Source organism: Nyctibius grandis, chromosome Z (assembly GCF_013368605.1).
Source record: "Nyctibius grandis isolate bNycGra1 chromosome Z, bNycGra1.pri, whole genome shotgun sequence".
Lineage (NCBI taxonomy): Eukaryota > Metazoa > Chordata > Aves > Nyctibiiformes > Nyctibiidae > Nyctibius > Nyctibius grandis.
This window is the reverse complement of record NC_090695.1, coordinates 46,457,839-46,485,005: the sequence shown is the minus strand read 5'-3', so window position 1 is coordinate 46,485,005 and position 27,167 is coordinate 46,457,839. Positions and strand designations below refer to the sequence as shown.

General features: G+C 41.6%; 1 protein-coding gene across 1 annotated transcript in view; it reads left to right on the top strand.

Annotated features, from left to right (window-relative positions):
• Positions 1 to 2,940: 2,940 nt before the first annotated feature.
• The window catches only part of UBQLN1 (ubiquilin 1), a 35,804-nt gene continuing 11,577 nt past the window's right edge, over positions 2,941 to 27,167 (top strand). The window contains 4 exon segments of the mRNA XM_068423072.1: positions 2,941 to 3,081; positions 3,083 to 3,250; positions 22,708 to 22,859; positions 26,642 to 26,757. Of these exon segments, the coding sequence (XP_068279173.1) occupies positions 2,977 to 3,081; positions 3,083 to 3,250; positions 22,708 to 22,859; positions 26,642 to 26,757 (541 nt within the window). The 5' untranslated portion in view covers positions 2,941 to 2,976.

Here is a 27,167-nt window from a genome sequence, read left to right as displayed (position 1 = left end):
GAGAAAGAAAAAAAGCAAGAGGAAAGAAGTGTTCAAAAACCCATCAGCATAAGGAGGATTAAGAACTCAAAAGTCTTTGCTGTATCATTTTCATTTTCCACGCATTGTGTGTAAGTTGTGTTCTCAAGTGTCTGACGGTGAACACGCATGCATGTTGTCCTGGTTTAGGGTGTTTTCCATCTGAATGCTTCCAGTACTGTCAAATGAGCTCCCATATCCCTGTTATCTGTACCAAAATTAAGATGAAGAAACAACCATTCTTTGCTAAAATTTCCTCTTTGCTTAATTAAGAACTTTTGATAACTTCCAAGTTATTTTCTATGTATTTTTAGTATCCTTGTCCCTTATAACAAATATACATCAGTAAATAACACTAATGATTATTCTTCTAACATGTAAATCTCTGCTAACTGTAACCAGGTAGCAGTTGTGCTACTCCAGTACAAACTCTACTCCACTAACGATACAGTCAGCCTGAGCTGTATCTATATACTAAGAACAGCCTGGGATGAGGAACATCTTCTTGCACTTTGATCTGATTGATTTCTGCTTGAAATCACTGCTGGATTGCAGTGCAAAACGTTACTTCATAATGTCCCTCACTCTGACAGTCAATAGGACAACGTAGACCTGTCGTGTTGAAGTGCTCCGCTGCATCAGAATTGTAGGGTTGTGACTAATGTGGAATAGGAACAAGCATGACTGAAGAAAGGCTCAATGGTAAAATAAGCCTGAAATTATTTTTATCTGCAACAAACCAAAGCTCTGGGACAGGCAAAACCTGAAATTGCCTTCAACCAGTGTTTGGTATTGCTATTCTAAAACCTCTTAGCAGGTTTTAAATTCTTTCAGTAAAAATTTTAGAGGGTTGGAGCCTATTACACTTGATTTAGTATCAGCTGAATCAATTTAGATTGAGCTCCTGAGAGATTATCCCAACAGGAGACCAAGCCAGCAAATCATCTGGTGAGTCAGGCTACTGTGCCAAATGCCAATTATTATTTAAGGATAAGGAAGAAAGGACATTTGACTCTAGAATTCAACGCCACACATACCTTTTACACCAAAACTGGAACAGGCATCTTAAATTTCCTGAGAGACAGGAAAATCACTCTTATTTTGGGAGAATGCCTAATTTGGTGATACTAGATTTAATTAGGGATTTAGATTTTTTTTGGTCCAAGTTTGAGGAAAATCTGATTCCCAGCTATGGAATGCTTCCATAGCAATACTACTTTTAAAGCAGTAAATGTTTAGTACTTATGATAGAATTATTTTGGTTGGAAAGGGCCTTTAAGATAATCAAGTCCAACTATTAACCTAACACTACTAAGTCCACCACTAAACCATATCCCTAAGCACCACATCTACTCATCTTCTAAATACCTCCAGGGATGGTGACTCCACGACTTCCCTGGGCAGCCTGTTCCAGCTTGATAACGCTTTCAGTGAAGAAATTTTTCCTTATATCCAGTCTAAACCCCCCCTGGCGCAACCTGAGGCCATTTTGTCTCGTCTTAATGCTTGTTACCTGGGAAAAGAGACCAACACCTGCCTCGCTACAACCTCTGTCACCAAAATTGGGAAGAAAAACTCCTTAATGCTAGACTTAGCATTAACAAGCAGGCATTACTTTATTCAGCTGAGGGACATGGGGGATCACTCCACCTAACACGTCCTCCTAGGGACAAAAGCACACTCATTATATGCATTATAGAAAAGTTAATATTCGTACAATTCCTGAGAAAAGCCCACCTATTCCAAGAAACCTTATGCATATAGTAATATATTATGTAACTGTCTTTGGGCATGTGTACTGAATTGGGGAAGGGGTCTTGGGTGGTCTCTGGTGGTCGTAATCCCTCCATAGTGATGCTGTTCGCTGTATGACCCCACTTCTGCGCGTGGATGATGCCTTTCTGTTGACACATGCAGGTGGCTCAAAGGAAAAGATACTGTTCTGACTCCTACAGGATTTATCTCTACTCCTGGCGCCAGAGCTGTGAATCAAGTCATTTAAGACACTACAAAGATGTTGTTCGCAGTCTTGTTTCTCTTTGGCCCTTCTTCTTAATTAATGAGGAATTTAACAGAGACCTTGGATTCTCTAGGAATAAGCACAAGCAAGAGCCTTTCCGCATACCATCCCTGCAAACTTTAAGGCTTAACAGTCCCAGAAGCAGACTCTGTCTGCAAAACATGCAGTTAGCTTAAGAAAGTGCAGTTATTTTAGCTGAAAGGAAAATTGGTTCTGTTTAAAGGTTACAGAAAGTAGGCCTTTTAGGGCCTGCTTTGAGGCCTACTTTTACTAAACCATCTGGTATCACTTTCAGGTAGTTGTAGAGAGTAATAAGGTCTCCCCTCAGCCTCCTTTTCTCCAAAGTTAACAACCCCAGTTCCCTCAGCTGCTCCTCATGAGACTTGTGCTCCAGACCCTTCACCAGCTTCATTGCCCTCCTCTGGACTCGCTCCAGCACCTCAGTGTCTTTCTTGAAGTGAGAGGCCCAAAACTGAACACAGAATTCAAGGTGCAGCCTCACCAGTGCCGAGTACAGGGGGACCACCACTTCCCTAGTCCTGCTGGCCACACTATTTCTGATACAAGCCAGGATGCTGTTGGCCGCCTTGGCCACCTGGACACTATTTATTACTCTTTAGCTGGTGCCGAGTAACTTAAAAGCAAAAGGTGTGATTTATTTCCGTGACGTAGGTTCACAACCTGTACCGAGTTAATTTCCTTGTTTCCCCAACACAAACACCTCGCAGGCCGCGACAGGAACGAAGACCCCGCGCAGCAGGTGAGTGGCGGCAGCAGACACGGTAGCCTACGGCGCATGCATGGGCTGGGCGCCAGTGCCTCAGCTCCCTCCAGCGCGCATGCGCGGGGCGTGGGCGGCGCATGCGCGCTGGAGGAAGCGAAGCGCTGGCACATGGCCACGCCCGGGCAGATATCGCCCCTTTCTAGTAACTTCCCCGATGGGCGACGTCATCAGTGTGCGTCGGTGCGGGAGCGGGTGTCGTGGTCGCTGCGCGGCGTGGAGGGCCCGCCTGGAGCCGGGTGCCCGCAGCCGGCCAGGCTTCACCTTCCCCCGCCATGTCAGAGAGTGCGGAGGGTCCTGCGGGGGGTCGTAGCCCACCGGATTCCCCCGCCCGGAGCTCCGCCGCTGAACCGCGGATCATTAAAGTCACGGTGAAGACTCCCAAAGAGAAGGAGGAGTTCGCTGTGTCTGAAACGAGCAGCATCCGGCAGGTGAGGGGGCAGCGGGGCTGGCTGAGGGGGCTGGGGGACGAGGGGGCGGGTAGCGGGAGTAGCCAAGCCGGGGTTAGGGGCCGGGGCCGGGTGGAGCATAGCCCGGGAGAAGACCTTAGGCCCGTGGTTCTCCTCTCCAGCGCTCTAGGGTGAGGGCCCTTCCCGGTGACAAAGCAGCTGCTGCTCTCCCGGGCTGCTCTGGGCGCCGTTGAGTGAGTACCAGGGCCGATCCCGGCCCAGGAGAGGACTGCTGCCATCTGAAGCTAGCGGGGCTCGTGAAGAAACCTCCAGCTTCGTCTCTTCCTTCCCAGCTTCTCTCCTCCCTGTTGCAATGCTGAGAGCCGGCCCGGGAGGTGGAAGTAGCTCGTTTTCTAACTATGAGTTGTCCTGTTGAGCTGACTCAGTCGGCAAGTAGGAGGCTGGCCGGCTACCTGGCATGGCTACAGACAATGTATGCAATCATCTGCGTCGCAGCGCTGTGTGCCAATGGTTGCCTTGATCTACAATTGTCTTTAAAAAGGAGCGAGCAGGTTATGCAAAGATGTCTTCATTTTAGGTAGTCATGCCTTTAGACGGTGCTTATAAAATTTGCACGACAGATTAAATGTGCCTTCTACTGTACTTAAATGAGCTAGTTATCGATACAGTACTTAGCATGTTGGTACTCTTGGATAACTCTGAATTATTAGGGTCTTTTTTTTACGTTCTTGTGAAAGTCTATGCCCCATGGTGCCTTTGGCTCCACAGAAGCAGTGACACCTACTGAATCATCGATACTATTTCCTGCAACTCTTCTGTTTTCCTTAGAGGTTTTCCATGCAAGTATTGACTAAAACTTCATTTATTTAGATTAGAAAGGCATAAAATGTAGAAAAGGTGTAATCAAAGTGTAAGGTAGAGGCACTATAAAGCCAGAGTCTCCTGCTTGTGAGGGATGTAGACATCGCTATGCTAAAATACTCCAGAAAGTGAAGTTCCCTGAAGGAGATTCAGAGCTTACTTAATTTTCCATATAATTTCTCTGAAATTCTTACTGAAATTTCTCTGATTGAGGCAACTCAGTTTGACTTCACATTTTTTTTGGTGTGGTTGGTAACTGCAAAAAACTCACCAAAAAAAGTTATGTGTGTGAGAGTGCCACTGCTGTCTAGATACAGAGCGTGAAATCATTCCTTATGGATGAGCTGAAAGACAGCATGTGGTTATCAGAGGGGGATGCAAAAGATGAAGTAAAGGCTCTCAAATGTAAAATGTAGTACCAGCACCTTGGCTAGAATGTCAGACTCTTGCTCCACCTAGTTGCTGTGAAGAAACAAAATGCTGATATTTCTTTCACGATTTTACCGTTGGGTCTGTTTTAGATGCAGGATTTTTTATGTCAGCATTTGGCTCATAAGTATCCCAGACATAAGTTTTACTGAGGTCTTCTCTCCAGCTGCCAGAGAGGTGATACTACTCTTGTCTTCACTGGTCTTTTGGCAGCTGCAGTATTGTATACTATCAGCTACTCTCTCTTCAAGCTTAATCTAGTCATTTCTCCCAAAAGTAAAATGACTCTGTTTGCTTCTTAATGTTGCCCACTGCTTTCCCAGCAATCTCAGTCTGAAAGGGGTGCTTTTCCCTTCTCTGTTCTCCATAGGTTTGTGAGTAGCTTCAGTGCAGTTTTTGTAGAAGTCTTTGCAGGTTTTGGGATTATTGTTTTGTTTTATTTTTAGAAGAGAGATTCATATGCTGGAGCTAACCTGAGGATTGCATTTGTCCTGAAAAGCAGGCTGCTGTTAGTTTGGGTCCTTCAGGAATTCTAAACAGATTCACTTAAGATGTGAATTTTGTAATATATTTGATTTTAACAGTATTGTTTCAGATGTGAATGCCAGTGGGCCTGCCAAGTTTTCAAATAAGCAATTATCTTAAACTGAAATAGTTCTACAGCCTAGCAAGAATATGAATTTTTACTGAAAGCAGCCATGCAAGTTTAGTAGAACACACTGCTTAAAATGTCTTTCTTGCCCACAGATGTCTTAAACTCTGAATGTTGTCTCTCTTGGAGCTGCTGTTAAAAGATGAGATCTGCAGTATTATCTTGATTCCTGTGAAGTAAGATTGCCCCTGTGGGTCGACCATTTGCTTGGCGTCTCAGACAGTGTCATAGCTAGCACTAAAAAATGCACTGTCCCTATAGTGTGACTAATATTGGCGATTTCTCTAAACTGTAAAAATGAGCTGTTGTTAATAATAAGCATCAACAGTAGTTACTATGTGTCTAGAGCTAGCCTTGGAAACAGATTAATCTCAAATACAAAACAAGTTGAACATCTATTCAGATGCATGTGGGATCAGCAAGTGGTTTATTCTGTTGGCATAGGTGGGCCAGCAATGCCTGCCATATTTGCAGGTTGAAAAAGAAAAACAAACAACCGTAAACTCATACAGAAAAATAAAACCCATTCAGTTGTATATTTCTGTAGCTAATGTTATGACTTAGTGAGTTGACTACTTTTTTATTTGTTTGCAGTCATTTCAGAGGACTGCCAGAACAAAAATCTAGATTTTTAGGTAAATATTTTGTGTCATTAGGGCCAAATTTAGGGATACACAAAGCATATTTTATATTGCTTCATGGATGTAAATCAGGTTTGCAACTGTCTTAAGTCAAGGGAGATTTTTCCCTATGTTGGAAGACTTCAGCAATGTAGGATTTGTTATTGCTGATCCTGTGGTGTTTAGCTAGAAGAGCAAGTATGAAGGCTGGAACAGACAATAACCTTCAGGTACAAAGCCAGTCTGAGAGGTCAGTTGGTTGCAAGTGCCACCCATCTCTCTTTTTTTTTGGGGGGGGGGAACCTATTTGATTGTACTGAGCACAGTTTGACTGACTATTAGGACAGGGATCAAATATTTGCTTTCTTGATTGGGTATGATGCTGTTCTTGCTCTGTTCAAAGACTTCATGAAGACATGGTGGGTAAAGATGAATACCTATAAGCCTGCCGACTTTAGCTGACCTTGACGGTGCTGACACTTCAGCTCAGTAAAACTGTTTGCCTTTTGTCTTTTTTTTTTTTTTCCTTTGGTTTATTTTCTGAGTTCATGGCAATACAATCTTTGCAATTCCTTGCTTAGCAAAGTTGATTTAACAATGTGTTTTAATAATGTCTGTATACGAACAGAAAGTATGCTTGTGTTACGGACGACTCATGTCTCAATGTCTTAGTGTATGACTTGAATTGTTTGTATGAAGAGGTGTTGGAACCTCTTTACGTGGAAAAACAGTTTTACTTTCGTCATGTAGACTGTTTACACCGCAACAGAATTTTAGAAGAGTTGAAGCTTGCTGAGGCATCATGGTGTGCTTCTTGTAAATGCCCAGTGTTGAAATTTGCAGTGTTCAAGAGTTGATTGTAACCGGTTCAGAGTTGCTGCCCACCAATGTGTATGCAGACTGCAAGATACCAAGTTATGCATTCTGTGAGCATTATGACTCTGGAACCAAATAACATGCCTTGCTGTGTATTTTTAACTGTTAGGCCAACAAAGAGTGGATATAGCAAATAAGTACTAATAATTTCAGAAGCTTACAGTTCTTGCAGAGAATTATTGTCAGTCCTGTGATTATCTGAAAATTTCAGAGTAATGTCAATCTGGAAAAGTTAGTGAAATTCAGTTTAGTTCCACAGAAAACAGATTTGGTTCTTCTGCATTTTTTTTTCCATTTTTATTTAATGTCAGCATTTTTATGGAATTTCTCTTCAGTGTGGAATACAGTTTTCAGAATTAGCATATTTAACAGCTTGTATTACGTTTTTTAAACTAAGTGAATACATAAGTATTGTGCTTTCTGTACTACACTAAATTATAAATAAAAACCTGATCTACTGAATTATGTGTGTAAATGTATACATTGTGTTGGACTCTGCTTGTTGTCAAGTGGCTATGTCACACAGTTGTATACTCTGATTACAACCTGTGTACAGTTTATGGTTGGAACTTCAAATCCATAAATCCAGGGTTTCGGATTTGTGCCTGATTCTCATGATCCCAGATCGGCAATGTTCTGCTTATAAAGATAACACAGGTGTAAATGTTAAGGGGAATGTTGGGTGATTTGGTAGTGGAGCATGTTTCCTGACTTGCTTATGCTTTTAGTATTTTATGTAATGTTTTATTTCATAAAAACAATTTAATTTTAATTCTTTTAACTTAATCCAGTTCTGTCTCACTGTTTTTCTGTAGTCCAAGGATTACTGAATGGTACAACCAGAAGAGTTTGAAACTATATAATGTCTTCTTTTCCAGGATTATGATTTAGCTTTCTGTTGGCACTCAAGGCACTTGAGTACATGATTTGTTTAGCATTAGGTTTTCCATCATTTGGTGTCTCAGTGCATTGAAACACATCTGTATGACTCTTTATGGAGTCTGCCTGGTAGTATACTCTGATCATTCATGTTTCTTAAGCTATTTGTTTCTCATTTTGGAAACTTCCTCTCATTGGAAATTTGATTGAAATTGTTTTAGAGCAATGGTAGATGGCTATTTGGTAGAATAAAAACCTTTAGAAGAAGATATATTGACTTTCCTGACAGCTGGCTTGTTAGATGTAACTCGAAAGTATTAGTGATCTAACCATGATACTTAGCAAGTGTTTTCTGATAAATGACTGGCAGATATACTAAAATAAGAATACCTATTTAAATAATACTGTGAAGTATCTTGTGTGGAGATACTTTTCTGTAGAGTAACAGATTCATTTTGATATTTCAATTTTTTTATCCTTTTTAAACTTTATCCATGTCAAATGGAGCCTTTCTTCCTCCTGTGATTTCCTGTGGGTTTGTTTTGCTAGCATCCCTCACCCTCGGTCACGAATCAGGGATGTCACAGAATTTTTAAAGATCATCCTGTATACTGTTTAAAATTGCCAACAGCAGAGAAATGCCTAATGAATGAACAGCTGTGGTAGAGGTGTCATGGCAAATTATTCTATACATTTATTTTAAAGCCCAGTCAACATCTCAATCTAGTGACTATAAACCTTGGCTATCTAAGGAGGGTCACTGTCTGGGAGTAAGGTCAAAATCTTAAGAATTGGGGATTACATGGTGACATAGAGAAAAATGCTTTTGTTTAGACTTCTTGTTGTTGATGGGGTTAATTGTTCCCTACCATTAACAGGCTAAAAAGAATGTTAGCCATTATGTCTGTAGGCCACTCATGATCATACTCTGTATCACCTTAAATTTAAAACTTGCTAAAGTCAAACAATTTACAGATGCTTACCTAGAAGGTCAGAAGAGAAGGAATTCTATTGGCAGTAACTCACATCTCAGTGTTTCCTTGGGAAAAATGGATGTTGCCCAAGCTCCTCCCAGTTAAGCTGAAGGATAAAACATCCTATGCTGTCTTGTGGAAAAGAAAATATAGGGTAGATTCTCAAAAAGGAGCTCTACTGCAAGAATCCCATTTTACACATAATCCTTTTATGCCCTTTTTCAGTCTCAGTGACTCTCTAGAGAACAGACTAGTTCTGTTGCAAGTACAGCACTTTCCACCTGTAGATTGTGAAGTGCTTTTACGGAGAAGGGGAGTACTGCTAGCCATTTCTTCTAAGTCAAAGCATGGAGGAGTGGAGTGGCTTGCTGAAGGATGCCTGGAAGGAATAGAACTGGCTGGAACATGAGTCGTGAGCCCTTTGCAGTAGGTTGCACTGCCGCAGTTTTCGTTTATGGGCTGCTAGCCTTGTAAGCTCATCAAGAATCTGAATTTGTTTCTTGAGATGAATTTTTTGTGAGTTTGTTTTGTTTGCAGAGATTTGAGGAAATAACTTGATTGTGAAACTAGCATGCGTCATTGGCAAGGGCACAGGAAGATAGTAACTCCACCGAGTCGTGAAAGACAGAATAGGCTTATATAGAAGCCTAATTTTGGGTGCACTTTCTAGCTACGCTTTATAATGCTGCAAGCTGTGGGCTGCGGGCCAAAAGTACTTTACTGGTTGAAACCACGAATTCTTGTCCCGCTTCCTGTATAGTGTCCAAGAGTTGTGCAATGAAACCCTGTTTTCACTGACTCACTTTAGTTCACAGTCATAAGATTACCAGGTATGATTCATCAGGAAACGAGAACACAGCTATCAGTGGTTGTATTGCCATGAGTGTGTTTGGTTCCTTACTTCTTCGGTCAAGAAGACCTGTGGCCATTAATTCTATTGTATAAAAGAAGGCTGGAGCTCATCAAAGTTGGCCTCTGTTGAAACTGCTGGGCGTGGGTATAAGAAAGACTAGAGTCCAGCTAATACGCTTAACTGTGTGTGTTACTAGGAATGGCTGTTGAAAGTTTAAATGATCATGGGTGTGTTTGAAACAGCAGTGCTGAACAAAGTAATGTGATTTGAAAATCTTTCTTTGTAGTAGAACTGTTTGAGGGATTGCTGGGAACGTAAACTGCAGTTTAGCCCTCTAGATACAAACCTTTGCTTCCGTGTCATCCACTCCTGTGTTCAAAACAGTTTGGTGTGGGAAGAGTCAGCAACTTTGCTTTTTTATTGTCATCTAGATGAAGTTGTAGCTTAGTATTTTCAAAGCAGCTGCAGTTTTTAAGGGCCTGTTTTCTGTAACTTTTCAGTGGGAATTGGATATTAATTCCCTGAGGCCTCTTTCAGACTGTTACTGTAATTCAATTTTTAAATGTCTTATTAAGCCAAGGTTCGGAGGATTTGGGAAAGTATTTTTCATTTATTTGTTTTCCTCTTTTTTTTCCTTTTTCACAGCACTTTGTCATGTGAACGAATAGTAATGTTATTACAGTTGGTTTTGATGTCATAGAGTGAGTCAGCAAAAGTTTTTGAATCATTATATGATGGTAACATATCAAAGGACAGTTTGCACGTTAGGATTTTTACTTTGCCTGGAATAACTTTTTACCAGGCCCTTCCTAGGCCAACTTGTCAGATGTTAATAAGTTAATGTTTAAAGTACGGATCTGCTCTGCGAAGTGACAGTGCAAAACAGTCTCTGTTTTAGTCAGCTGTTCTACTTCATGTGTATTCAGACATTTGCTTTGTTCAGTAACAAAATTAATACTTCAGCTAGCTCAGGTATGAGTATGCATTTGTTCAGCACTGGGCATCAACACTGTGGTGTCTACCCATACCTTCAGAGGCAATCAAGTTGAGCAGGTGTAACAGAAGTCCTAATTTGCTTTGTGGAGCCTTTGTTTGTGTTAACATGGAACAAAAAAGCCAAGTTTTGTTAGCAGAATATTGGGCTGAGTGTTTTAAAGTTGTGTGAATATGAGGATATTTGGCATGGACATCAAGAATGTAAACAAGAAGTGCTGGTGTGCTGCTAAAAAAGATGTGAATGTTCCCAATGTGACAAATTACACTGTTCCTGTCCTTTAAAAACATAAAAAAGTTGATAGAAACAAGTTAACTTGAGGTAAAATGGTAATGTGGGCAAGGTGCTTCAACAAGACTAGCTTTCAATTTGCTCTAATTTATGTCAAATCTATGAGTTGCCATGCTTTGAGGAGGCTGTGACCTTGAATTAGTTCACTGTGGTTAAAAATGCTTTCTCCTTTTCTCCCTAGGGAAACGAGATCTCTGTCTAGCTATTAATCTTGTGTTTCAGTCTGATTCCTATTGTGTTTCTCTCCACTGATTTGTCTAATAATCATGTCTACAATTGATACAATTTTACATTATTTTTGTTGTATTCAGTTACTAGAGGAGTACAATTAATTAGTTTCTGTGGATATGCTAGGTGTTAGGTATGGTGAAACATTTGTTAGTTTTAGAACTTCAAGTCCTTTTCTATGCTCAGGTACAACTGAACACCTTTGTAATATCACAGTGCCTAGTATTATCACAATGGAGTAAAAACTTTTATTTTAGAACAGTAAACTGTCTCTGTTTAGCCTGCACCCAGGGCTAAACAATAGCCAGTTGTTCTATCACCCAGTGTGCCCTCCCTGACCGAGAAAGGGAATTGGGAAAGGAGGGAGACATGTGGATTGAAATTTAAACAGATTTAATAAAATCCAATATCAATACTAATACAAAAGACACAAAGTTATACTTAGCCCATAGAGTGGCAGCAAGTCCCTCCAGGGATAGCAACTCTTGAGAAGAAGGAAGAGGGATAGGAGAGCAGAGCAAACAGGCCCCCCCCAACCCCAGCAGCTTTCCCATTGTCCTGGTTTGGCCCAAACCAGGCCCATTAGTCTTAGAGAAACCAAGGTCACTGCTAAATTCCTCACTGCTTACGAGTGAAGAGCCAAAGGGGGGTCGCAGCTGCAGGGGGAAGCAGACAGGGCAGGTGACCCAAGATTGACCAACAAGGTATTCCATCCCATACATGTCATTCTCACTTTCCTGCTTATCACTAACCCACTGCCTCCTGGAGGTGGGGCCCAGGAGGGAGGGGCCCTCCTGTCTCCCACTGATTGGTACCAACTTTGCCAAATCTCCAGTTAAAAGCCTGCAGGTGTGATGGCAGGGAAGCTATTGCATTTTGCCCTCTGCCCATGCTGGGTGGAGCTACTGCATTTTCCCCTCTGCCTGTGCTGGGGGAGCAACCCTGCCTGAGGAGGATTTCCAAGCTCTCAATCTTGCCTTTGTATATATATTTGATTATTTCTATTATTATTGTTATTATACTCTTTTTCATTATTATAGTTTATTAAAACTGTTTTAACTTTCCAACCCATAAGTCTCTCTCCCTTTTCCCTTTCCCTTTCCCTTGAGGGGGGGGGGGAGAGGGTTAACAGAGAGCATCTGCCACCTGGTTAATAGCTGGCCCAGCTTTAAACCGTGACAGATTTATTGGTGCCCAACGTGGGGCTCGAGAGAAGCTCCAACAGGTTGCTCTGATAAATTGAATCCTGGCTCTGGTGGGAGGAGACCTGGAGAGCTCAGCTGAGAGAATATCAGATTTCTTCCTTTGAGATTTACGAGGGGTTGGAAAGTTAAAACAGATAGTGAAGATGGTGATGTCATTTTTGAATACTGTGTTATCTCATCTTTTTATGGAGTTTCTTTCACAGTTGAGTATTGCAATGATGCCTTACCTGCCATGGGCACTGTGTTATTGCTTGCTTCTTATGAATGTTTACATGCAGTTTAGCAGTGGGCGCTGGTCGAAATGTATTGTTTTGGTATGGGGTTTGATACTGATTTATGCTGTGATAAACTGGGCAGTTAATATTCCGATCTCTTATCTCTATGACACAATGATGGGCAGCTTTAATCGCGAATCAGTAGCAGCAACTTCATCTGCACGCTCCAGGCGTCCTTTAGCTGATTCTGTTAATGATTACACTTCCAGTTTTACTTTGGGAAATAGTACCTTCTCCTTTTCTGCCAAGCTGATTGCACTAGATTTTGCAAAATTAGGATGGTGCTGTCTAGGTGGCATGTTTTTATTTTTGGTTGTCCTGAATGTGTTTCTGATGTGGGATAAGATTAAATATCGGTGCAGGGACAGTTGTAGGTGTTACGCAGCCACCTCAGATCCTACAGTGTGTACTGCCGCTACAGCCACTAAACCCACTGAAGCCTCGGCAGCCTGTACCACAGCTGCTGCACCCCCCAAGATGGCCACTGCAGCTACTCAGACTCTCAGCACTCCCACGACAGCCACTGCGTCTACTCAGACCCCAGCATCTATCGAATCTCTACCAATTGCTCCTGTAACCAGGAAGAAATACCAAAAGAAATCAGCTCGTGAAGTGAAAGATGATGACTCAGAGCCTTCTAAGGCAGAGCCATCATATGACCCAGGTGAGGGCCCTTCTCAGGCAGAGTTAGGGCCTGACACAGATGGGGGTTTCCTCGATTGTCCTTTTAAAGCAGACCCATCACAGAAGAAAGGTCCTTCTAAAGCAGAACTATCACAAGAGGAGGACTCGGACGTAGAGATAACCTACCACTCCTTATCCCTGAAGGACCTGAGAAATATAAGGAAAGACTTCAGCCGTTATGACGGTGAACCTATTATTACCTGGTTGCTCCGATGCTGGGATAATGGGGCAGACAGCATGCAATTAGATGGCAGAGAAGCCAGACAGTTGGGATCCCTGTCCAGAGATGGTGGTATTGATAAGGCGCTCGCAAGAAAGTCAAACACTATCAGTCTCTGGAGGCGACTCTTGTCAGCTGTAAAGAGCAGGTATCCCTATAAAGATGGTGTTATGAGCCACCTAAGCAAATGGACCACTATAGAAAAAGGTATTAACTACCTTAGAGAACTGGCTGTGCAAGAGATCATTTATAGACACCCACGGGACATTGTAGATCCTGTAGATCCTGATGAAGTGGAATGCAACCGATCCATGTTCCGGAAGGTTGTGAAGAATGCTCCACCGACATATACCCATACATTGTCAATATTAGTATGGGGAGAAGATGCTATGGCAAGATCTAGTGTGGGCGAAATGGCTAACTATATGCGACAGTATGAAGATAGTATTTCTTCCCCACTGTAGGCACGCATCTCGGCTGTGGAAAAACTGACTAAGGAAAACAAGGACTCGTTTAAACAACTGTCAGACAAACTGTCCATGATCGAGAATAAACTTGACTCTCTACCTACACAGGCGCGCGTTGCAGCTGTTAGGAGCAAACGCTCTCCTACAGGACCAGCTCAAAGGAAACAGAACACATCACGAGGTGTCCTGTGGTTTGCCCTGCGTGGTTATGGGGAGGACATGAGTAGATGGCATGGACAACCTACCAGTACCCTACAGGCACGAGTACGTGAGTTGCAAGCTAAAAGAAATACCAGAGAGAATTTTTCTAGAAGGATGGCTGCTCCAGTTACCAGTGAGCAGGACCCCAGCCAGGGTAGATGGGCCTCAAATCACTTTTTCCCAGGTGTGAATAGGAGAAATGAAGGTCCAGTCCCTGTGAGCAGCACGAATCCATTTCTTAATTAGGGGGGCCCTGCCTCCAGCCAGGTGGAGGAGAGGGACAACCGAGTTTATTGGACTGTGTGGATTCGATGGCCTGGCACATCAAAACCACAAAGGTATCGCGCCTTGGTAGACACTGGTGCACAGTGCACCCTAATGCCATCGGATCATAAAGGGGCAGAATCTATCAGTATTTCAGGAGTAACAGGAGGATCTCAAGTGTTATCTGTATTGGAGGCCGAAGTGAGCCTAACTAAAAATGAATGGAAAAAGCACACCATTGTGACTGGCCCAGATGCTCCGTGCATCCTTGGCATAGACTACCTCAAGAGCGGGTATTTCAAGGACCCAAAAGGGTATAGATGGGCCTTTGGTATAGCAGCTGTAGAGACTGAGGACATTAAACAGCTGTCTACCTTGCCTAGCCTCTCAGAGGATCCTTCTGTTGTGGGGTTGCTGAAGGTTGAAGAACAACAGGTACCAATTGCTACTACCACAGTGCACCGACGACAATATCGCACCAATCGAGACTCCCTGATCCCCATTCATAAACTGATTAGACAATTAGAAAATCAAGGAGTGATTACCAAGACTCGCTCACCCTTTAATAGTCCTATATGGCCAGTGCGAAAGTCTGATGGAGAATGGAGGTTAACTGTGGACTATCGTGGCCTAAATGAAGTTACACCACCGCTGAGTGCTGCTGTGCCAGACATGCTAGAACTTCAATATGAACTGGAGTCAAAGGCAGCCAAGTGGTACGCCACCATAGACATTGCTAATGCATTTTTCTCTATTCCTTTGGCACCAAAGTGCAGGCCACAGTTTGCTTTTACCTGGAGAGGTATCCAGTACACCTGGAATCGACTGCCCCAGGGGTGGAAACACAGTCCTACTATTTGCCATGGACTGATCCAGACTGCACTAGAAAAGGGTGGAGCTCCAGAACATTTGCAATACATTGATGACATCATTGTGTGGGGTGATACAGCAGCAGAAGTTTTTGACAAAGGGGAGAAAATCATCCAAATTCTTCTGCAAGCTGGTTTTGCCATAAAAAGAGGCAAGGTCAAGGGACCTGCCCGGGAGATCCAGTTTTTAGGGATTAAATGGCAAGATGGGCGTCGCCAGATCCCGATAGAGGTGATCAACAAAATAACAGCTATGTCCGCACCAACTAACAAAAAGGAAACACAAGCCTTCTTAGGCGTTGTGGGTTTCTGGAGAATGCATATTCCAGATTACAGCCAGATAGTACGCCCTCTTTATCAAGTGACCAGAAAGAAGAATGATTTTCAGTGGGGCCCTGAACAGCGACAGGCTTTTGAACAGATTAAACAAGAGATTGTGCATGCAGTAGCCCTTGGACCAGTCCGTACGGGACAAGATGTTAAAAATGTGCTCTACACCGCAGCTGGAAACAATGGTCCTACCTGGAGCCTCTGGCAGAAAGTACCAGGGGAGACTCGAGGTCGACCCCTAGGATTTTGGAGTCGAGGATACAAGGGCTCCAAGGCCAATTACACTCCAACTGAAAAAGAGATACTGGCAGTGTATGAAGGAGTTAGAGCTGCTTCAGAGGTAATTGGTACTGAAGCACAACTTCTCCTGGCACCTCGATTACCAGTACTAGGCTGGATGTTCAAGGGTAAGGTTCCCACTACCCATCATGCAACTGATGCGATGTGGAGTAAATGGATTGCATTAATTACGCAGAGGGCTCGAATAGGAAACCCTAATCGCCCAGGAATCTTAGAAGTGATCATGGACTGGCCAGAAGGCAAAGACTTCGGAATGGCACCAGAAAAGGAGGTGACACGTGCTGAAGAAGCCCCACCATATAATGAACTACCAGAGGATGAGAAGCAGTATGCCCTGTTCACCGATGGATCCTGCCATCTTGTAGGAAAGCATCGGAAGTGGAAAGCTGCTGTATGGAGTCCCATACGACGAGTCACAGAAGCCACAGAAGGACAAGGTGAATCAAGTCAATTTGCAGAAGTAAAAGCCATCCAGCTGGCTTTAGACATTGCTGAGCGAGAAAAGTGGCCAAGGCTGTATCTTTATACTGACTCATGGATGGTGGCAAATGCCTTGTGGGGGTGGTTAAAGCAGTGGAAGCGAAGCAACTGGCAGCGTAAAGGTAAACCTATTTGGGCTGCTGAACTGTGGCAAGATATTGCTGCTCGGCTAGAGGAACTAGTCGTGAAGGCACATCATGTAGATGCTCACGTACCTAAAAGTCGGGCAACTGAGGAACATCGAAACAACCAACAAGCGGATCAAGCTGCTAAAGTGTTCCAAATAGATTTGGACTGGGAACATAAAGGTGAACTATTTTTAGCTCGGTGGGCTCATGACACTTCAGGCCATCAAGGGAGAGACGCAACATACAGATGGGCTCGTGACCGAGGGGTGGACTTAACCATGGACTCTATTGCACAGGTTATCCATGATTGTGAAACATGCGCCGCAATTAAGCAAGCCAAACGGTTAAAACCTTTGTGGTATGGGGGGCGGTGGTTGAAATATAAATATGGGGAGGCCTGGCAAATTGACTATATCACACTCCCTCAAACCCGCCAGGGTAAACGCTATGTGCTTACCATGGTGGAGGCGACCACCGGATGGTTGGAAACATACTCTGTGCCCCATGCCACTGCCCGGAACACTATTCTGGGCCTTGAAAAGCAAATCTTGTGGCGACACGGCACGCCAGAGAGAATTGAGTCGGACAATGGGACTCATTTCAAAAACAGTCTCATAGACAACTGGGCCAAAGAGCATGGCATCGAATGGGTATATCACATCCCCTATCATGCACCAGCCTCTGGGAAAATTGAACGGTACAATGGGCTGTTAAAAACTACCCTAAAAGCAATGGGGGGTGGAACCTTTAAAAACTGGGATAAGCATCTGGCACAAGCTACCTGGTTAGTTAACACCAGGGGATCTATCAATCGAGCTGGCCCTGCTCAGTCAGACCTTCTACATACAGTAGAAGGAGATAAAGTCCCGGTGGTGCATGAAAGGAATCTATTGGGAAAAACTGTCTGGATTCTTCCTGCAATGGGCAAAGGTAAACCCATTCGTGGGATTGCTTTTGCTCAGGGACCTGGATGTACTTGGTGGGTGATGTTGCAAGATGGTGAAGTCCGATGTGTCCCTGAAGGTGATCTGATTCTGGGTGAGAATACTTAATTCTGAACTGTATGTTGTTGCTGCATAAGTGTCTTTCAGGTTAAGACAGTGGTGATGAGACCGGAGCTTCATCAAGTGGCGTCCAGTAACCTCCTCGAGTCTGACATCTTTAACCTGCAACCCGTGGGCACGAACCATGACAAAAGAGAGACTGCTAGCCAGAGAGACTGCTGAGAGACTGCTAGCCAGATGGAAACCCACAATCCTGAACCAAATGAACTTAATGGACTTTTTGTATAGAGATGAATCATAAACTAGTGATATGTGTATATATATTTGAAAATGAAAAGGTAGTGGTGATCTGAGTATGACGTGAATGGTATGGAATAAGGGGTGGAATGTCCTGGTTTGGCCCAAACCAGGCCCATTAGTCTTAGAGAAACCAAGGTCACTGCTTACGAGTGAAGAGCCAAAGGGGGGTCGCAGCTGCAGGGGGGAGCAGACAGGGCAGGTGACCCAAGATTGACCAGCAAGGTAATCCATCCCATACATGTCATTCTCACTAACCCACTGCCTCCTGGAGGTGGGGCCCAGGAGGGAGGGGCCCTCCTGTCTCCCACTGATTGGTACCAACTTTGCCAAATCTCCAGTTAAAAGCCTGCAGGTGTGATGGCAGGGAAGCTATTGCATTTTGCTCTCTGCCCGTGCTGGGTGGAGCTACTGCATTTTCCCCTCTGCCCGTGCTGGGGGAGCAACTTTGCCTGAGGAGGATTTCCAAGCTCTCAATCTTGGCTTTGTATATATTTGTATATATTTGATTATTTCTATTATTATTGTTATTATACTCTTTTTCATTATTATAGTTTATTAAAACTGTTTTAACTTTCCAACCCATAAGTCTCTCTCCCTTTTCCCTTTCCCTTTCCCTTGAGGCGGGGGGGAGAGGGTTAACAGAGAGCATCTGCCACCTGGTTAATAGCTGGCCCAGCTTTAAACCGTGACACCCATTTATAGTGAATGTGATGTTAATGTCGCAGAATACACCTGTGGGCCAGCCTGGGTCGGCTGCCCCGGCTTTCACTGCTAATGGCCTTGATCACCATATCACAGCTGTCCATAAACTGAAACAAAATGTAACAGAAAATTGATTCTATAAATTTTATCCCTGCAAAACCAGGACATAAAGCAAATTGGCCGAAACCATTGCTTGGAGTGTTAGATGTTAATAAAAAGGAAGAGTCAGTGGAGTAGGAGAGTTGGACAGAAATGCTCATCATTTCCAGCCAGTGACACTTTGAATTCCTTCTACTTTTGGTTTTCCCAGGTGACAACGTATTTTAAGTGTAATTTACTGATAGCATTATTTAGTTCAGTTGTACAAACCGAAGATTTAAGCAGTACCAAAGTTTATTTTCTCACAACTGTCTAAATACGTATTAATTCCCATCATCATAATCTCATTTCCTTTATTCCCATTGCTGTCAATTGCATATGTTTAATTTGAGGCTCTGAGGCAGTACATACTAGGGTTCTGTTTAGGGAAAAGAAAAATCAGATAGTTGTCTTCACTGTTTATGCTGTCTTTCATTACCATAGTGCTGTTGCACCTTATCCCCCAAATGATTCGTTGCTATTAAGAGTGGTGGGGAGTCCTGTAAAAACTACACAGATAAGGTCTACGGGAGTAAGAATGCAATTGCCAGTCATTTGTCTTGTCCTTTTGCTCTCTGAATTTAAAGAAACTTCTGGATTTTCCACTTTACTGTGGGAGAATGGTCTTGCAGTTCAGTTACCATTAACAGTGAGATGCTGAGAATACTGAAGATAGGTATTTGCCCCCAGAGGATGGTAAAGAGTCTTCTCTTCCACCCTCCTTGACTTTATTTCACAGTGCAAACAGTATTGCCTTGGGCCAAACTCCGACCTAAGGCTAATCATCTTCCAGTATTGGCAGAGATCAGGTGGTGCTGAAGACTGACTTATTCATATTTTAATTTTAATTTTTTTTCCCCAGAAGCAAGACAGTAGATGCTGACAAGTAAAATAAAAAAAACAAACCCACGTGTATTGAATATGTTTCTGGGATTCTGTTTTACAAATGTATAGACTATTCTCTTCCCCCTGCCTCAGCAAAAAAATGAAGTGTGCAGACCTAATGTGTTATTGATGGTATCTTTGACTGTTGACACTCATCAACAGACTCATTTGCAAAATATCTTGCATGGTAACCTAGTTTTTATGTGGTAGTCTTCTGTGAATGAAGTGTCAGAGGGCTTGGTGCTGCTTATACCTTGTCATTTCAGAAGTCCCAAGGTTGTGCTGAACACAAGTGAAGCTGGTGAAGACACCTGACTCTTTTTGTGCATCTTGATTAGGCTTTTTATGTAAATATGCCTCAGTTAGCCAAAATTGACTCAGAATTCCTGACAGTTTTTTTTATTGTGGCTGGAAGGAGATCTGTTGTACATTTGTATCATGCACGTATGTTGCTTTAGAGATTGTTTTGGGGATCCTGGTGCATTGGCTGTTGCATTCACGTCTTACTATAGTGTTGTTTTTGCAGATCATCTAAATAGCATTATAGGCAAGTAGGGAAAAAGTGTGTAGTCTTTGCCTATAGACTAGTAATATTAGATACTGTTTTGTTATGTTCTATAAATGGTGTTTTGTTTCCTTGACCTTACGGGTAAATAGCAGCTTCTAGAAATGTATGACAGGGCTTGGTTTAAGATAAAGTAATTTGAAGAAGGACATCAAACTATTAGAGTGTGTCCAGAGGAGGGTGACCAAGAAGGTGAAAGGCCTTCAGAGCAAGACTTCCGAGGAGCAGCTGAGGTCACTTGCTTTGTTCAGCTTGGAGAAGAGAAGGCTGAGGGGTGCCCTCATTGCAGTCTACAACTTCCTAAAGGGGGGCAATGGAGGGGGAGGTGCTGATCTCCTCTCTCTGGTGACCAGTGATAGGACACGGGGAAATGGAACAAAGCTGCATTGGGAGAAGTTCAAATTGGACATTAGGAAGAAGTTCTTCACTGAGAGGGTGGTCAGTCACTGGAACAGGCTCCCAAGGGAAGTGGTCATGGCACCAAGCCTGTCAGAGTTCAAGGAGCATCTGGACGATGCTTTTAGTCATATGGTTTAGTTTTGGGTAGTCCTGCGAGGAGCAGGGAGTTGGACTTGATGATCCTTATGGTCCCTTCCAACTTGAAATATCCTGTGATTCTATGAATATTGTTTATACCACAGCATCACCCTTCTGATGAGAATTAAGTTGTGGATCTCACTGTCACAGCATTGTGGAAAATATGATAATAAATGAGTTTGGGTAAATGACATTACTGTTTGCCTTGGCACAGTATGATAGTCCCTTATTTTTATGCAAAAGCTTTGTACCAAATTGTATTTCTGGTGTTCTTATGTTACTTTGGAATGCATATTAAGAATAATTAATGAGAAGAATGCAGAATGGGAAGCAACTGCCTGAACAGTTGCTCTGCAGAAAAAGGTCTAGAGTTTATAGCTGTTAAATAAGTCAGCACTGTTACACGAATATTTTCCCACATGGATTTCTCACCTTTTTCTTATAAATAGGAGTTTAACTTGCAGGATGCGGGTTTTATTCTGTTGTTCCACGAAGTATAGGTAAGAACTGGTGTGGAATATTTTGGCCAGTTTTGAGCCTCACACTTAAAAAACTATGTAATTGGATTTGAAAATCTAAAGAGTGGTGGGAATGACTGGATTAGTAAACAAACCTCAAGGAAAGATTAGCCTTACTGCAACCCTTTATTCTAAGGAGATCAGCAATCTGTTTGTGCTGTCCATTGTGGGCAGGACGATGAAGAAATAGGGTAGCGAAACACTGGAATAGGTTTCTTGGAAAAAAGTTGCTGGGAACCTCAGTGAACAGACTAGATAAACATGTCAGGAATAATGCAGGTAAGTGACCTGCTTTGGGAAGGAATGGACTGACTGACTTTCTGGAATACTTGCAAGTCTAAATATTGCCAGTATAAAGGCTGACTTAAAAGTTATTTCCCCAAGAACTGGAAGTAACTCTCTGTGAGCAGACTTTTAACTAACCAAGGGCAACCTCCTACTCAAACACAGAAACTTTTAACCTCTGTTGTCTCTCAAACTCTTTCTCTTTTTTTTAATCTTTCTTTTTTTTAAACTTCCTATACTATAAAACCTTTCAATTAGAGACTCCTCTTCAAAGCATAATACAGTGAGACTTTACTTTTTCAGTCCTGCCTATTATAAAATGTAATTATTAATAACTAATTGCAAGATTAATATTTTATTTTCTTATATGGAGTGAGAATTCCCTAGGATGTTTGGGTTGTTTTTAAAAGTAGTATGGTCATCTTAATTTTAAAATGTTAAATAGAGTGAACTTCTGAAGGACTTCCTAACTGCCTGGGATGGTTTTAAAAATACTTAGCCTACTGACTAGTCTTGTTGAATACATTTATCTGGCTTTCTTATAATCAAGTCATTCCTTAGCGTTTTCCTTGGATGTCTTCCTGTTTAAGTTTTTTGAGTTTTTTGCTTTTGGTGAGAGCATTTTTCTAGAGAATAATAAATCTCAGTCAGAACTCAGTCAAAGCATAACCTGGTTATTACTGGCTAGGAAGGCAAGAAGGTATACAGTGCACTTCCATGTTCAGTTGTTTTAATGAGGGTATGATTTCCTGGTCAGCTGAAGAATGTGGCTGTTCACCATGCCCTGGGCTGCATCCACATCTCATGTAGCTATGTCATACATTGAATGAGAAAGAAGAGCCACCTGAGAGGTAACTTGTGCCTGTGTGAAAAGGGATGCTAGTTTGGACACATAGAAGGCAGCAAAAATATGTCTAAGAAGAGAGGATACTTCTCTGTTCAGTTCCAGCAAAAGTGTAGACAGATTTGTCATACTTGTGACATTGCATCCTCAGTCTTTCAGCAGTGGATGGCTTCAGTGGCGTGCGTGTGTATATATATATTACTGTATACTTACTAGTATATAATTATATACATACTTTCCAGTGTGTATATATATGTGCATTTATAAGTAGTATATATACTAGTCTATATTTATTGTCATGGATGCATGCCTGATTGAAGCCACAGTAGTCTTTAAGTGGAATCAGATTTTTGTTATTGCTAGTTATATAACTAGTGATCTAGATGTGAAACTCTTATGATTTTTTTATTGTACAAAAAAGAAATAACTATTTCCCATCTTCCTATGGAGAAAAAAAGTTGAGAAAACTTAATAAAGTATTTCTGGATTGTGTAAAGCAGAATGTGAAGTGCAAGTGGGGTAATACATTAAATGTGAACAAAATAGCTTGTCCTTAAATCAATAAAAATATAGTTCAGTGTTCAATTACATGAATGTATAATATATCTTTTTTTGTTTAGTTCAAGGAAGAAATCTCTAAGCGTTTCAAGTCCCACACTGATCAGCTTGTGTTGATATTTGCTGGAAAGATTTTAAAAGATCAAGATACTTTGACTCAGCATGGAATTCATGATGGACTCACTGTTCACCTGGTTATCAAAACACAAAACAGGTAACCTTACTGATGAGTGATCTTCTGTTTACCTCTATGAAGTAAAACCACTCAGAATTCTTAACAGCTTTCTGTTGTGTATACATAAATTTGACTAAATCACTTTAATCAACTCCTTAGTCATAGTTGATACAGAATAACAGTCTGAGATTACAGTCCTCTTTTCTTTCGTTTATCTTGGATTTTAACTGGATTCATATTTCTAAATGCAAGTCTCTTGCTTTTTTGTTATTTAACTTACTGGGTTTAGTGCTGAGTGCTGGCTATGTCTTGTCTCCGTAGCTCTTAGATTATCAGCTTTTACATTCCATAAAGATGTGTTTGCAGCTTTTCTTTTCACACATGAAAACTTGCAGTGAATCCTTACTCACTGTTTTGGTAAAACAAGGAAGGAAAATTTTTATGAGAACTGCTTTAGTGCAACTGATTTATCTGGCTGAACAGAAAAACTTGGATTTTAAGATTTTTTTGTTTGTTTTGGTGAGGCAACTTTAAAATGAAAATGGGAAATTTGCATCAGTTAAGCTGTATCGTCTGCACGTTACTTCCTGTGAAGTGCCCAGAAGGAAGAGGCTCAACTAAAAAAATCCTTTCAGCAAGTAGGGTAGTATATCCCTCAATTGAATCTAGCTTGCTTAGTCAATAACATGTTCGTTGTTCTAGACTGAAAATGTTCTTGCTGCTGTTCTACTTAGGTCTTTCCTATTTGTGGTGAGGATGTCCTCCTTTGTGAAAATGTCAGCTGATGGAAGGGAAGCATGGAACATCAGAGAGAAGAGAAATATGCTTTCCCTTTCCAGGCCTCACCAAGTCACAAAGACCTATTAGTAACTTTAGCATTAAATTTAGGCACCTGTTGAAATTAGTAGCATTAGTGTTAAATGTAGGTACCTATTGAACAGCTTTTAGAGAATTTTTGGTGTCCGTGCATCGATCTTACCGGCATTGCAATCCATGTCACCCCTTTCTGCCACTTTTTTGAATAATTGTAGAAGAGTGTATTACCATTATCTTCAGAATGTTTTAATCATATCTCAGACAAGGAAGTACAAACAAAAAACTACAGACCCTTTTCATATATCTACCCTATCTTCAAATGAGGCAGTACTGGTTTTACCTACTAGTTTTGCTCAAATAAACTAAAAATATGCTCGTAAGACCTCCTAAAGAGAATTGCCAGCGCAATGAAAATCCCGTTTCAGAAAATGTAACATTGTCCTGAGCCATCTCAATATTCTTCTTACTAAAATACTTGAATTTTTGATTGACCCAAAAGGGAAGACTTAGACCCTGCAGGTGTGGCCTGGCAAGTGCTGATTTTCAGCCACAAGTATCAAGATTGGATTGATCCCAACTACTTTACACTATGACATTTAATTTTCTGTTGACTGTCGCTGCTACTGTTGCTGCCATACATCTGAATAAACAAAAGCTCTTTTCCAAAACTGGATCTGAAGATGATCTTTTCCCATCTAAACAATATTAGATGTGTAACTTTCAAATAGGTATCCTCATATGTCCCAACCAGTCCTTGTTGAAAAAGCTAATTTTATTACTGTGTGCTATATTTTTCAGAATGATACAGGCTTCCAGTGTAATCTTGTAACCTGGCCTATGCAGTGTCAGAGTAGCAGTGATTAGCAGTGGGCAGTGAAGATGCATTGAATTTCTGAATACAAAGTTCCAAGTCAACACCTATAATTTGTTCACAAGCAACAAGAGGAAACATAATAGCAAAGTGGATATAAAAGATGACGTGCACTTTACAGGAATTTTAGTCACTCAAAGGCTTGAGGCTGACCTACTTGACACTCAAACCATTATCTTGAGGGTATATACTCCCAGTTTCCATAGAAGCACTATGAACTGCAAGTTTTCAGTCTTGTCTACTTTTCTGTCCTGCTTTGAGAACCCTTGTTATCTGTTACATGAAGAGGAACAGTTGCTTCTCAAAATAGTTTCTCAGTTGAAAAAACAAATAGGATTTTATGCTTATTATTTTCCTTTTGCTTATGGAGGAAAGATTTATGTGTTTTCTAGACCAAAGGAAACCAAATACCTCTAGCAGAAAATCACGGTCTGTATACAGTCTATAATCTTACTCACTGAAGTTACAGCTGCTTGGCTAATGGTAGTTATCTTGTGTTCAAAGTTCACAGTTGCTGTTAATGTTACAGAGATTAATGCTTGTTCTTCTCAGGAGCCCAGAGTTTCACCCAATGCTTTATGTCAGGGCAGCTTATGTCAAAGCCAAGTATCCAGGTATTTCCTTTCCTGGGTTGTTAATGTCTGTCTGGAAGGTTTCTTCCAGAACGTGTTTTTGTTCAACAGAATCTGTGTGTGTTTTGGTAGACCTGAAAGTAAGCAAGAAAGGAATACAAATTAAAATATGCAAAACCAAATTCATAGGGATCACTATGGACTTAAGTTTTAGTAGAACTGTTAAAATCTTGTGGACTCAAATTCATTTCTCCTCCTTCACACCCAGAGCATCAGTAAGAACTTGAATGAGGTGATTTCTTCCCATGGCATCCTATAGCTTCATGAGCTGGCATGCCATGTTTTATTTACCTGTTTACAAGAACACTGGTCAAATCAGCAGGGTATACCCACAAATGGGCTACTTATAAGCTAGTGTTGATGATTTGGTGAAAGAATTTGCGAAGTGTGTAAAGGATTTCATTGTTGCTTTGGTTTCTGTCTATGATTTTGGGGGCTGATGTTTTGCCTAGAGTTGGAGAACTCTTAGAAATCTCAGGGAAGCCTCTGGACCTGAGGCATCTCTCAGGCTTGATTTTTTGGTTGGTTTATTTGGCTTTTTTTAGTTGCATGGGGTTTGGGGTTTAGTTCCCCTCCCCCCCTCCCCAGTCTTTGCTTTAGTGAAAGAAACACAGAATTTTATTATAGCAGAAAGGTGCCCCAAGATGAACTGAGGTATGAAATCTAGTGTACTGTCAAATCCTCAAATATTTGTGTGAGGTTTGAATTCATAGTTTCTACAAGTTATTTTATGCTGTAATTCTGTAAATATAGGCATTTATGAGACTGATTGTGGAACCAGACTGGAGAACTGATATGGAATTCAAACTAGCCTCTTTTCTTTTGAAGAGAGGCCAGGCTAGCTTTACACAGGCTCAGTTCCTTGATCTCTTTTACTATATGGCAGCACCTGTGTTTATGCCTCTGCAGTAGAAAGGTGTGCCGAGTATATGACGTAGGCAGCCTTTAGTGCCTGTGCTAAATTATACTGGCTTTAACTTTGTATATGTTACATTTTTTCCCCTGTTCTTAAAGTCTTAAAGGCTATTGAGATTCTGATATTTGTCTTCTAATGAAATAAGATGTTAACTGAATTTCACATTCAGTAAGGCATCCTATTAAGGATGTGGCATGAAATAAATCTGACATTAAATCTTGCTAGGCTTCATTTGTTGATGCCCCAGGTATATAATCAGTAGTATTTGAGTGTAGTGGATAAGGCAAGAATCTTTAAAGCAAGATGAGGACAGAGGAAACAATTCATTGATGGGCATCCCGAGGATAGGGTGAGAAGCGGGTAATCGCTGTGGTGGTGCCCATCCATTTTCTTAATGTTTCAAACTACTCTTCTGAAAAACTGATGTCTGAGAAAGATTTGTTACAGGAAGCCATCTAGAGATAATAGTGTGATTTTTGGGAAAGAATCAAAACGTAAATTAAGAATCTTAAGTATGACACTATTCCTGTATTTAATGGCATTATTTAAATTGTTAAACCTGCAACTTTTAAACTTGCTTTTTTAGATCACAGGACCACCCAGCTCAACAAACAAACACCACTGGGAGTACTGTTATAACATCAACATCAAGCAGTAGTACCTCAACACCAGCTTCAACAAATAGTAACCCTTTTGGCTTGGGTAAGAATATTTGTTAGGTAGCATGGTGGGTGTCTTCTTTTGGATTCAGGTAATGTCCCTGAAGCTTTATTCTCATGTAGACAAAACTTTTAAAAAAAAAAAAAAAAAAAATCAAACACACCACTCAAAAAAACCTGATTACAGATATCTATGGTATGGGTTATAGAAGGTTTCTGATCAGTAATTTATCAGAGGAAAGTTGTTTCCTTAATTTTATATGCAGAACTTCAGACTTGTGCTGTTTCACCTTCAGCAGAAAGGTGCCACTGATGTTATATTCTGGCACTATGGGTAATGAAACTCCTTCCAGTGTCCTTGTGCTCTTTAAAAGTGCATCTGAATTTCTGTGAGGAGAATGTTGATGAAGTTGGACCTGTGACATGAAGCCAGGATCTGGCACAGAAGTAACA